General features: G+C 33.9%; 1 protein-coding gene across 8 annotated transcripts in view; it reads left to right on the forward strand.

Annotated features, from left to right (window-relative positions):
• LOC135323016 (uncharacterized) overlaps window positions 1-13553 on the forward strand; it is a 92912-nt gene that overhangs the window by 30722 nt on the left and 48637 nt on the right. For 2 of the 8 annotated variants that reach the window (XR_010384080.1, XM_064494262.1), the window contains exons 4-6: window positions 2319-2384; window positions 5195-5384; window positions 7232-7293. Coding sequence is in view for 5 of the 8 variants with exons in the window: in XM_064494262.1 (XP_064350332.1) it covers window positions 2319-2384; window positions 5195-5384; window positions 7232-7293 (318 nt within the window). In the remaining 3 variants the exon portion in view is untranslated. The other 6 variants (XR_010384081.1, XM_064494261.1, XM_064494263.1 and 3 more) reach the window with 6 other exon arrangements.

The raw sequence follows: 13553 nt of genomic DNA on the forward strand, positions 1-13553 counted from the left end.
GTTTTCACCGGTTGTCTCAGTAATGTCCTCCCTCTGTCCAGGATCTGATGCAGTTGCATTTTAGTTGCCATGTCCCCTCTTAGTTTTCTTTAATCTGAAACCATTCCAAAATCTTTCTTTGTCTCTCACGACTCTTATACTTTGAAGAGTACTGGTCAGTAATTTTGTAGAATGCCCCACAATTTGGATTTGTGTGGTTTCCCCATGATTCAATGAATGTTAAAAATTTTTGGTTAAGAGAACTCTACAAGTGACGTTATTAAGCTTACTAGGAGGCACGTGCTACTGATTTGTACAATTACCAGTGATGCTAACTTGTTCACTTGGTTTAGGTGATACAATTGGGCTTGTCTGCTGTAGTTGTGCTTTTCCTTTGTAATTAATAAGTGTTCTGTAGGAAAACACTTTGTGACCAGGTAATTATCTTATTTTTCATCATACTCTCTAATTTTTATTTTCATTGATGATTCTTACCTGAAATGATATTATTACCGTGGTGTTTGCCAAATGGTGATTTTCTGTTTCCGTCATTCCTTCTGCATTTATTGGTTGGATCTCCTATAAAGAAAAGCTTTCACCACCAAGCCCATAAAAACCAGCAACACGGCGCCTTCACAGCCACCCCCTCTCTCCCTCTTTGGAGACAGCCCACAATCTGTCTATGGAGTGTGTGCCTACTTTTAATCTGAGCACCCAAACCCCACACCTCATGCCCTTTCTCTTGCCGTTCAATGTATCTCTCTGAATAAATCTACATTCAATCAAAAAAAAAAAAAAAAAAGAAAAGCTTTCCTTCTTAGGTATGTGTTCAATTTTTAAATCTATATCAGAATAGCCTTGAGGATTTTTATTTTACTTATATCAAATGTACTTACAGATTCTTATTCTATGGATTCAATCTATTACCATCATTATTTTTGTGCTATAATTATTATAGTTTGGCCCTAGGGAACCCCTTCAAGAAGGCTTCTGGCCCATCACTTTTTGAGGATTGACGGGCTTTCTAGTACCACAGGATGTCCCAGGCTCATCTTGTGCATTCTCTGCTCTAGCCCTGGAATTAGCCATTTCACCAAGGAAGATTAGCTGTCTTTATTGAAGATTGGAATTCTTCTATGCTCTTTCCCTCATACTTGTATGTCACCATCTTTTAAAAATCTTTCCAATATAAAACCACTTTGGAGGATGTGGGCATGTAACTCTGTTGAACAGAAGTTAGTTTATATCCAGTAATTCCCTTTGTAGTATATTCTGTTTAGTTCCCAGCAGATTCATCTTGCACTAATTAAAGTGGGAGGATTTCTGCACAGGTTCCACTGTGCCAAATATGTTATTTCATGGAAACATGGTTGAAGATTTTCTTTGGTTTCATTGAGTACTTGATAATAACAGTTTTGAAAACTTTTCCAAGAGCTTTCTTCCAATGCTTATAGTATAGAAATATTTATATTCTCCATATTTTTAGTATAGCAGACTCAATTTTTTTTTCCTTAAGAAAAATCTTGACTTTGCTTTAAGTACTCTCTTGGTTCACTTCCAAGGTGGGTTGGCCATCTATCCAGAGTACAATTTTGATTAGGCTTTACAATGTCTACAAAAGATTTCAGCCTTTTCTCCTTATTTATCATGTAAAACACATCTTTGCTCTTAATATACAGTATAAATTAGATCCCTGTCACAAACTGTAACTTCAAATTTTGCAGTCTCTAGAATGGTGGAAAAGACAAATTATGAAGCATTATTTACAAGCCATTAGTTCCTAGACACTTGAACTTAAAACTAAGGGAGTCATTAGAACTCCATGTTCTTAGACTGTGTTGTTTTGGCACCACAGATTTCATTCATACTCTTTATTAATTTATCTTGTATTTATTTGTAAATTACCTTTACTAGTGGTTCTCAAAGTGTGGTCCCCTACCCCCAGTAGTGCCAGCCTCCTGTGGGAACTAGTTAGAAGGGTAGCCTTCTTGGGTAACACCGAGAAGAGGTAGTGTGGGTTATCAAGCCCTCAGGTGATCCTGATGCAGGAGAAACATTGCTGTGTCCATTTCCTGTAAATTGTTTCCAATTCCTGGTGGAGGTACAGAGTGCCAGTTATCCGTTTGCTGTTTTATATTATCTGTTTTACCTAGCTTGTAGGGGTAGTGAGTTATTTTGAAGATTAACTCTCTGTTCTCTCCTCTCCTTGAATCTGGTAGCCTCAAATTTACTTTCTGTCTCTATGAATTTGTTAATTTTAGATATTTCATACAAGTGGAGACTCATACAATATTTGTCCCTTTTGCCTTGCTTATTTCACTTAACATAATGTTTTCCAGGTCCATCCATGTTGTAGAATGTGTGTCAGAACTTCATTCATTTTCATCGTTGAATAACAGTCCATTGTATGTATATATCATATTTTGTTTATCCATTCTTTTGTTAATGAACACGGGTTATTTTCACTTTTTGGCTGTTGTGAATAAGGCTTGCAATGAATGTCGGTGTATAAATATTTTTTAGAGACTTTATTCAAATCTTGTGTATATATCTAGGAATGGAATTTGAGGGTCATATAGTAATTCTGCTTTATTTTTTTTAGAAAATACCAAACTATTTTCCACAGTGTATGTATTGTTTTTATTACCACCAACAAGCTACAGTTTCTTCATATCATTGCCAGTGCTTATATTTTGTTTTAAAAAAAGTATTAAAATTTTAAAATAATTATGGCTACCCCAGTAGGCACAAAGTGGTGTCTCAGTGTGATTTTCATTTGCATTTCTCTAATGGCTGATGATGTTAGGCATTTTTTCATGTGCTTTCTGGTCATTTATATATCTCCTTTTAAGAAATGTCTATTCCAGACCTTTGCCCATTTTAAAATTAACTTGTTTGTCTTTTTGTTGTGTTATACAAATTTTTTATATATTTTGGATGTTAAACCCTTATCAGATATATGGCTTACAAATATTTTCACCCGTTAGGTAGGTTAACTTTTTACTTTATTGATAATATCTTGATGTACAAAAGTTTTATTTATTTATTTATTTTAAAGTTTTACATTTGATGGAGTCCAATTGATCTATTTTTTCTTTTGTTGCTTGTACTTTGGTGTCATATCTAAGAGCTACTGCCATGATCATGACAATCCACGATCATGAAGATTTACCCCTGTGTTTTTGCATAACAGTTTTGTGATTTTAGCTTTTATATGTAGATTGTTGATCCATGTTGAGTTAACTTTTGTATATGGTGTGAGGCAGGGGTCAACTTCATTCTTTTATGTGTGGAAATCCAGTTGCTCCAGCACAATTGGTTGAGGAGACATTTCTTTCTCCATTGAATGAACTTGGCACCCTAATCAAAATCACTTGAAAATAAATTTATGGCTTAAAGTCTGGACTTTCAGTACTGTTTCATTGGTGTATATGTCTATTCTTATGTACTATGTTGTTTTGAATATACATTTCTCATGCTGTTTTATATACTTTTAAAAAACTTCTTTAGGCACTTTAAGTGTTATTTTAACTTTTTGTTCTTGATAAGACTAAAATTATGAATAACTTTAAACATTTAAAATATTGCACTTAGTAAATTATAAAGAAGTAACTTTAGTATTATGTGATATGTACACTCCTGGGCTTCTGAGGGAAGCATGAAAATGCACAAGACTTGTTTCTCTTCTCTAACAACTTGCAACTCCATTCATTTACTTTAAAAGTACTATACTTTTGCTTTGCCATTCTATGTTTTCATGTGAGTCCACCCTTATGATGTCGTTAGTATAGTATATGAGATGCTTATCCCTGTTGCAGTGAAGTTGTAAAATTTAGATATTACAGTTTTTTTTGCTGTTGTATAGTTTGTATCTTTACTTTAAGCGCCTAATTTTATTACTCTTGTTATGTTTTTATAATTCATTTCTGTTATATTCTGCAACTAGTTTCCTAGAGTATGGGTCTTTCATGTTTTAGTTTTTTTATGAAAGGCACTTTAAGCCAATATACTACTGAAGTTTGCCTCCTTCTGTATGGTTTTACCCATCCATCTGCAAATACGGAAATTTTCTTGGGCAAATTTATATTCTGGTGCTGAGACTTTTTCACTGTGTGTTTTGCAGATAGTGAGATGAGCTATTGTAATGTGAACTTCCAGGGTAAATTTTTAGTAGTTGATAGCGAAGTTCTAAAGCATGTGCTCCTCTTGCATGAACTTAATTATGTTTATCTTTAGTTACTCTTGCCTAGAATAGCACTGTGTGATAGAAATATAATTTGAGCCACATATGTTATTTAAACATTTCTAGTAGCCTCATTTAAAAGAGTTAAAAAGGGCTAGATATAATTTTAATGTATTTTATTTAATCTGACATATCCAGGATATTATCATTCTAACATTTAAACAATATAACAGGATTGAGATATTTTACATTTTTTAAATACTTTTTCAAGTTTTTGGAACTATGTGTTCACTCTATATTTATTAAATAATTTTTGTAATTTTTTTAAATTGAGGTATAGTCAGTTTACAATGTTATGTCAATCCCTGGTGTACGGCACAATTCTTCAGTCATACATGAATATATATATATATATATTCATTTTCTTATTCTTTTTTACCATGAGCTACTATAAGTTATTGAGTATATTTCCCTGTGCTATACAGTATAAACTTCTTTATGTATTTTACTTTTTTAAACCAATTCCTTGAAACCTAGTAGATCTTTTACATCTTCATTGGATCACCGAATTTTCATCAAAAATGCTTGATCTTAGTTGAGACTTCAAACAATTTATGGTTGAAAATGTAGATTCACATGACTAAGTTCTTCCAAAGAAACTTATACTTTTCAATATCTGAATTAAGTGCCAAAAATTTTTCTTTTTAATATTTTTATTTATTATGATAAGACTTGTTCATGCTTTTTTAGAATTTGAAGCAAAAATTTAACAGTTCCAAATCTGTGCTTCTTAAATTAAGCAAATTCACTAATTCTTGTGTCAACTTAGTGTTATTAACATCATTTCCTAAGGATATTGCATAAGTTGAACAACTTTAATTAACTCGATCAAAACAAAAAAGTGTTCAACTATTTATGATTATTTTTGCAGCCAATTTTTACAACACTCTGCATTGTAAATAAAATATTCTGTATATTGATTCACATTAGGGAAAAGTGTAAAATCTTTATTATCAAATCATATTATTGTAGGTTCATCACCAGTTGTGGGTTCTGGCCAGCAGAAGTCCCACCGAGACGGAATAAATTACTCAAGACTCTGTGGAAAAGTGAAGAGAGCCAGAGGGAGTTGGGAGCCTCGAGCCTTTCAAATCTCCCAAATTTATTGAGTACAGTCAAAGGAGGAATGCAGGAATTTAGGGAAGGACAGGGTGGGATCACAGTGAGTACAAAGGCTTTGTTTATTGTTGGTGTTGGGCTCAAGGTCAGAAGACCCTTTTTGGTGAATCACGTTCGTGGGTTTTGAGCCTTTCAGCTTATCAGGGCAGAACATCTGAGAATCAGCTGCTTAAGAACTTGGACTCAGGTGACTGTGCCTGTCTTAGGTTGCCCCCCTCAGGAGATGTTTCCCGTCATTGGCTACCCAGCTTTCTCACTTCTGAGTCTGCAGCTTTTTATCATTCCAGCCCAAGGCTGTTTTGGGGATAGAAGACTAACAGCAGGCACACCCAGCGTTTATAGCCAGGGACCTGGGTCATTGCTAAAACCTAAAGGCAGTTACTAAGCACATCTTCTTTAAGGAGATAAGGGGCTGGGATCTGTTACAATTTGTTAACCCAATCACGGGCTCCCACAATTATGAAAACTTTCAATTTCAACATAAATGTCTGTACCTGTGTAAATAGGTCTTAGGTACAATTTCTCTTTCTTTGGTAATTCAGGCCATGCTTGTTTACCTGTACTGACATACCAGTGAGAAAACATAAGCACTGCCATTTTTGTCTTTGATTATTGAATATTGAAAAAAAATACTTTCTTGATCAGCGTTAATAATACAGTAAATCTTTGTGAAATTCTTCCTCTACTCAACCATTGAGCGAAGAACACAAGATTCTTAAATGTATTGTTTTCTATTTTTTCAGTAGTTTTGTAAGCTGGCTAGGATTCTTATTATTTTCAGGTACATACTTATCAGTTTTAACAACTTAATACATGCTACTTTTCATAGCTTTAGAATGCTGAGTACAAACATTTTTCATTCTTTTCTTTTGAGGGGGAGATAATTAGGTTTGTTTGTATGTCTGTTTGTTTTTTATGATGGCACTGGGGACTGAACCCAGGACCTTGTGCATGCTAGGCACACGCTCTATCGCTGAGCTATACTAGCCCCTTCAAAAATCTACTCTATGTATATCATACAGTGGAGCAGAGCAATAAGAGGAATATCATTTTCTTCTTTTAAAAGTCCAATAAGTGTAGGTTTTTAACCTAACATGCCTGGAGCTCTCTATTGAGACGGAAACTAATATTTTAATATATAGCTGAAATTCTTTGGCCATTTAAAAGGTGAAAAATAATCCATGCTACAATTTTGATTTTTTTAAGGTACATATTTGACATTTCTTCTTAAGTTTGGAAGTTCTTTCAAACAAAATGTGTCTAAAGTTGTACTTTGGTAGTGTCTCATATCACATGACTTATCTAAAGCTAAAAGAAAAGTAATTTCTCATATTTTGAATCTACTGATTTTTGATACTGTTAGACAGGTCTTCCATATGACGGACAGTTGTTTGGTGGCTTAATTGAAGGCCTTCTACTTTTTCTATAATATCTGTTTTAGTATTCCTCATAATTTTCTAATAAAATATCTATAAGTGAAATAATTTATTTACCATCTCTCTACTTAAATATGGTTTCTTCCCTATTTCCTTCCCTCCTTCCATCCTTCCTTTCTTTCTTTCATCTCTCTCTCCCTCCCTCCCTTTCTTTTTGCAAGAATCCATGCCATTCTATAGCTCATGAGAGTAATAAGCTCAGATCCTTTAAAAATCTTTTAAAAATGTTTGTTGGACATTTAATTCTGATCTCAGGTGAATAATTTTGTTGCTTTTCTTTTGACTTAGGAAACTTCTTATGAAAATGTACTATGCATTTCCTGAAAATGTCTCTTAATATTGTCTACATGTTGTTTAAAATATTTTTATGTAAGTAATAGTTTTTAAATTTTGCTCTACCAGAGCTAATTGTGATTATTATTCATGTTAAAGTTGGTGTATTGTTTTCTTCTAGTCTCACTTCACTGTGCCGGTGGCAGCGCTAGCTTCACTGCATCTCCACTTGATTCTGCTTGGGTAGGATGCCTGTGTTTTAATTTTGAAATTTTGTTATACCCTATCCCCTTTTGCCCAGAACAAAAAGTTAAAGAAAACAACTTAATTCAAAATATGTTAAAATTAAAAATTTCCATAAAAATTAAAATAAAAATTATCTCTGGTTATCAGTTATAATTTACATAGGGATCACTGTAACTTGTGTACTTTGCAAAAAATTCAATAAATGATTTACTCTATTATTACATTGATGTGTAGAGAAAATTCATTTTAGTTGAATAGTTAGTTGATGCTGACTAGATAAAAACAATAGATGTTTCTTTTGTAGATAGATATTTTACATTGCCTCAGCTTTTAAATTTAGAAAAAATTAATTATAATTAAATAAAAATTCAATTCCTCAGTAATGGTAGTCCCATTTCAAGTGTTCACTAGTCACATGCAGCCAATAGTTAATGTATTGGAAATTAAACTTTGAGAGTTGGTTATATACTTGGTTAAAATATTTTGATGACTTGAGACCAAAGATTATAGCCCTTTTAGCATTTTTTCTTTTTTTTTTTTGATAATGTTAATGTCACAGGAGCAGTACAAAGAGGGCTTATGTATGACTCAAGAAACCTGGAATGAGCTGCTGAAAGCTACAGGGACACCTTGTTTTAGTTTTGCACTTTTCTTTATCGTGCTTTGCAGATATTGCATTTTTTTAAACAAATTAAAGGTTTGTGGCAACTATGTTAAGTAAGTCTGTTGGTGCCATTTTTCCAACAGCATTTGCTCACTTCATGTCTTTGTGTTACATTTTAGTAATTCTTGCAATATTTCAAAAATTTTCATTATATTTTACTTGTGGTAATCTGTGATCAGTAATCCTTGATGTTACTATGGCAATTGTTTTGGGGTGCCAAAAACCACACCCATTTAAGATGGCAAACAATCGGTAAAGGCTGTGTGTTCTGGCTGCTCCACCAAATGGTCGTACCCCCATCTCTCTCCCTCTCTTCAGGCCTGCCTATTCCTTAATACAGAACAATATTTTAATCAGGGTAATTAATAACCCTACAGTGGTCCCAGTGTTCAAGTGAAAGTAAGAGTTACATGTCTTTCACTTTAAATCAAAAGCTAGAGACAATTAAGTGCAGTGAGGAAGACACGCTAAAGCTGAGTTAGGCTGAAAACTAGGCCTCTTGTGCAAATGAGCCAAATTGTGAGCAAAGGAAAGTTCTTGAAGGAAATTAACAGTGCTACTCTGTGAATACACAAATAATAAGAAAGTGAAACAGGCTAATTGCTGATACAGAGAAAGCTTTATTTTTCTAGATAAAAGATCTAAACAGCCACAGCATTCCCTTAATCCAAAACCTAATCTAGAGCAAGGCCCTAATTCTCTTTAATTCCCTGAAGGCTGAGAGAGGTGAGGAAGCTGCAGAAGAGAAGGCTGAAGCTAGCAGAGGTTGGCTGATGAGGTTTAAGGAAAGACACAATCTCCATAACACAAAAGTACAAGGGGAAACAATAAAGGCTGATGGAGAAAGTGCAGCAAGTCAGCCTCAAGATCTCAATAAGAGAATTCATTTCGGTGTCTACACTAAACGATAGATTTTCAGTGTTGATGAAACAGCCTTATATTGGAAGATGCCATCTAGGACTTTCATTCGGGTCTAAGATTGCTGGTGACTTTAAGTTGAAACCAGTACTTATTTACCATTCTGAAAACCATCAGGACCTGAAGAATTATGTTCAGTCTGCTCTCCTGTGCTCTATGAATGGAACAACAAAGCCTAGATGAGAGCACATCTATTGACAACATGGTTTATTGAATATTTTAAGCTCACAGTTGAGACTTCAGGAAAAAAAAAAAAAGATTACTTTTAAAACATTTTTGCTCATTGGCAATGAAACTGATCACCCAAGAGCTCTGATGGAGATTGGTGTTATGTGCCTGCTAACAAAACATATGTTCTGCAGTCCATGGAAAGACTGATTACAACTCTCAAGTCTTATTATTTAAGATATATTTTGCAAGGCTACAGCTGCCATAGGTAGAGATTCCTCTGATGAATCTGTGCCAAGAAAAGTGAAAACCTCCTGGAAAGGGTTCCCCATTCTAGATGCCATTAAGAACATTTGTGACTTGTGGGAAGAGGTCAAAGAATCAACATTAACAAGAGTTTGAAAGACGTTGATTCCAATCCTCCTGGATGACTTTTTGAGGAGTTTAAACCTCCAGTGGAGGAATGAACTACAGATGTGGTGGAAATAGCAAGAGAATGAGAATCAGAAGTGGAGCATGGAGATGTGACTGAATTAGCTGCAATCTCAGGATAAAATGTGAATGGGTGAAGAGTTGCTCCTTATGGATGAACAAAGAAAGTGATTCTTGAGATGAAACCTACTCCTGGTGAAGATGTTATGAAGATTGTTGAAATGACCAAAATAATTTAGAACATTACATAAACTTGATAAAATGGCAGTAGGGTTTGAGGGAATTGAGTCCAGATTTGAAAAGTTTTACTGTGGATAGAGTGCTATGAAACAGCATTACACATTAGAGGGAAATCACTTGTAAAAGCAAGAGCCAATTGATGCAGGAAACTTCAATGTTTAATTTTTAGAAATTACCACAGCCACCTCAGCTTCCAGCAACCACCGCCCTGGTAAGTCAGCCGCCACCAAGATGGAGGCAAGACCCTCCACCAGCAGAAAGATTGCAGCTCACTGTCAGCTCAGTGGATGATTAGCATTTTCTAACAATAAAGTATTTTTTGATTAAGGTATGTATTTTTTTAGACATAATGCTATTGTGTACTTAACAGGCTATGGTATATTGTAACTATAACTTTATATGTACTAGGAAACCCCAAAACACCTGTGACTTGCTTTGTTGTGACATTGGCTTCATAGCGGTAGTCTGGAATTGAGCCTACAGTGTTTCCAAGGTATGCCTGTACTTGCATTGTCTTTGTGGCATGCCTCATAGTTATGCAAAATTAAAAAAAAATTTCAAACATTGTTTATGGAAAAAGGCTATTTAGTAATCAAACATTTGGACACATGTATTATATTTGAAGTCATGGCTCATCCCCCATTATTCTCCAAGTATTCTGCAGGAGTACGTGGGGAGTGGGGGCATGTCTATATTCTAAACCTGCTTTCATCATTTCAGTGAAAGACCAAATGACAACAAAAGAGGGGAGTAATTTTGTTTAAGCGCTCTCTCACAAGTTACAATTTAAGAATATCTCATCTATAGAGCTCTATAGAGGTCTCATCAGGCTTACAACAGATCTTTAAATTAGGAAATTTAATTTCAGTTGACATGGACTGTGGAAAGAAGTTAATGGAGTTCAAGTATTTAATATTCTGAGTTTGGGTAAGTATGAAAATATTTTGTTATGCATACCTCAACTGCTTTGTGTTTTTTAAAGCTAGAAGTCTCTCAACTAGTTATAGCACCAGCCTTTCTCTCTCTCTCTCTTTCTTTTCAGCTTTTTATTTTGTCTTCTTTTCTTTCTTTCGCTGTTGTCCTTTCAGCAAGTCAAGCAGTAAGTTCTCCATGTTTCTGATTTCCCCAAAATAAATGTAAATAGTTATTCCATTCTCAGTCATGATCTGTGAATAGAGGGGGATGTCTAAAGACCTGTTTTAAAAATCATAGGAGCATGTCTATGAATAAAAAAAGGAATTGAAACTTGTCAACTAGAGAATTTCTCTACTAGACTGTTTCCAAATGCATTCTGTAGGAGTAGTCACTAGAGATGGTCCTTTAAGAAAGGTTTCTGTGATTAAGTTTGAAGAAACACTGTGTACCATAATAGTGGCCTATTGATGAGTCATAATGCACAATAGTATGTTAAAGATTCTGAGACATCTTACAAGAAAGAAACTTGTAAAACTTGTTTATCTTTTGTTTCTTAAACTTCTAGGACAGTGGAATTCTTTTTTTATTTGTCATATCTGTTGTATGAGGAATGCTGCCCTCTAGAGGCATATATATATATATATATTTTTTTTTTTGGTTGGGGGAGAAAACTTTCTTATATATTATCTGTCTAACATGAGAAAAAGGACAAATCTCATAGAATAAATTCCAGAAATTTAATGTAATTGTATATTTTTCACTTTTTAAAGTTTTCTTTTAAAAAATCTGAGACAAGAAAAATACATAAAGCAACGGTGAGAAGAGAAAGCAGTAAGACCTACTGGTACCATCTAAGTAAGGGCTGGTTAACATTATCAAATCAGGAGTTCTTAGAAAAAATAAAAAGAACTCTATCTCTAATGTCCAAATGTCTTTAGTTGGTTCTCCCAATTTTCAAGAAATACATTATTTTTCTACACATATTTTCCTTTTCTGCAAGTTTACTTAAATGATTTTTATAAAGCTAATACTACACAGATGCCAAAATTGGAGAGACGGTACTCACACAAACTTCACACATTACTTTTATTTTACAAACACTTACATAGAGCTTACATAGTACAGTGTGATAATGGCACAGAACAGAGGTAGAAATTAACAAAACAGAACAGTGTCTAGGAAAGGATCCATATAAAATGGAGTTTTGCATGCAACACAGTTGGCAATTGAAATAGTGAGGAATGGCAGATTATGCAATATATTTTGGGATAAATGATTAGGAATAGCCCATAAAAATGAAAATATTAATTTAAAACAAGTACGATTTCTAAAATAAAGGAATTACAAGACAAAAGATAGCAAGACGATGAGCACAGGACTGTAAAGAAATGGAAATGTTGCAAGCATAAAAATATGCTCAGTTGCAGTCACCAGAGACACTGCAAATTAACCCAACCAGATACCAGCATCCTATCAAATTAGCAAAAAAAAAAAAAATTAAATTGATAATCAATGCTCAGAAAGTTGAAAAGAAACAGGTAATTTAATCTCTGCTGGAGGGACTACTGGTACAGCTTTACAGGAGGACAATCTATTAATATAAAAATAAACATATACTACAAACTGGTGATTCCATTTCTCAGTGTCTACCCTAGAGAAATAGTTTTTTTTTTCTTTTACAAATTGCTCTGCACCAATTTGTAAGAGAAAAATGGAAAAATCTAAATATATATCACCAAGAAATATATATATAGTCTTGGATATATATCCCTCCACTGTGGAATATTTTGCAATGATTCAAAGGAGATATACATGTATAATATATATAGAGAAAGACAAGGAAACACAATCAAGACATTAAGTGGGGAAAAATAAGTTCAAGAACATACATTCTTCCTATTATTCATGTAAAAGTGGAAAAGAAAATGATTCCTACATATTCCACATAGACCCATCTATACACACACACATACAGAGATACAGACAGACATACATAAATATGTTGGAAAAGCACTGGTAGGAAAACTGACAAGCAATCATTACCTGCAGGAAAGAATCCGTGACTGGTAGAAGGAAGTCAAGGAAAATATCAATATATTCATTTATTATTTTTTCTGCAACATTTAATTAGAAATATTTGCAAATACATAGAAAGGTTAGAAGAAATGTAAGTGAACATCCATAAACCCACCTAGATTCTACAGTAGTCTATTATATTTATTTTATATCTATTCACCATCTGTTTATAATGCATTTCATGTTGCAGATGTCCATACACTTTACCCCTAAACACTCCATGCATATTAACTAAAATTGAGAAAGCAAATTATATTCAGTGAAATACACAAACCTCCAGTGTACCATTACTTGAGTTCAACCTATATGATCCAAGCCACTATCAAGATAGAGAACATTAACATCACCCTATAAATCTCTCTCATGTCCCTACGCTGTCAATCCCCACACCCACCATCCTACAGGCCGACATAATTTTGAACTTTCTTCAAGCACAGATAAGTATTGCTTATTTTATAATTTCATAAAAATGAAACTATATAGTAATGTTCTCATAAATAAAATAGTGAAATGCTAGTTTACATATTGTTTATGGCCACTTTCAAGCTACTAATAGCAGTGTCGATGAGCTGCAACAGTCTATGGCTAGCAAAGCCTAAAATACAATCTGGTCCTTTAAAGAAAAAGTTTGCAGCCTCCTGTTCAAAAGCATTTATATAGGCTTTTTCATTGCAAACTGACACCTGAAACTATCTTATGCAACTTTTCCCTTATAGAGGAAACTAAGACCAAGAGATTTTAAATGACTTATCTAAGCTTAGGTGGAAATGTAGAACTCAAATTTAGGTCTGTATTCTGAGTCCTAGTCTGATCATCTTCTCAATATACCGGTAAATTTCTACAA

This window comes from Camelus dromedarius, chromosome 15, assembly GCF_036321535.1.
Source record: "Camelus dromedarius isolate mCamDro1 chromosome 15, mCamDro1.pat, whole genome shotgun sequence".
NCBI lineage: Eukaryota > Metazoa > Chordata > Mammalia > Artiodactyla > Camelidae > Camelus > Camelus dromedarius.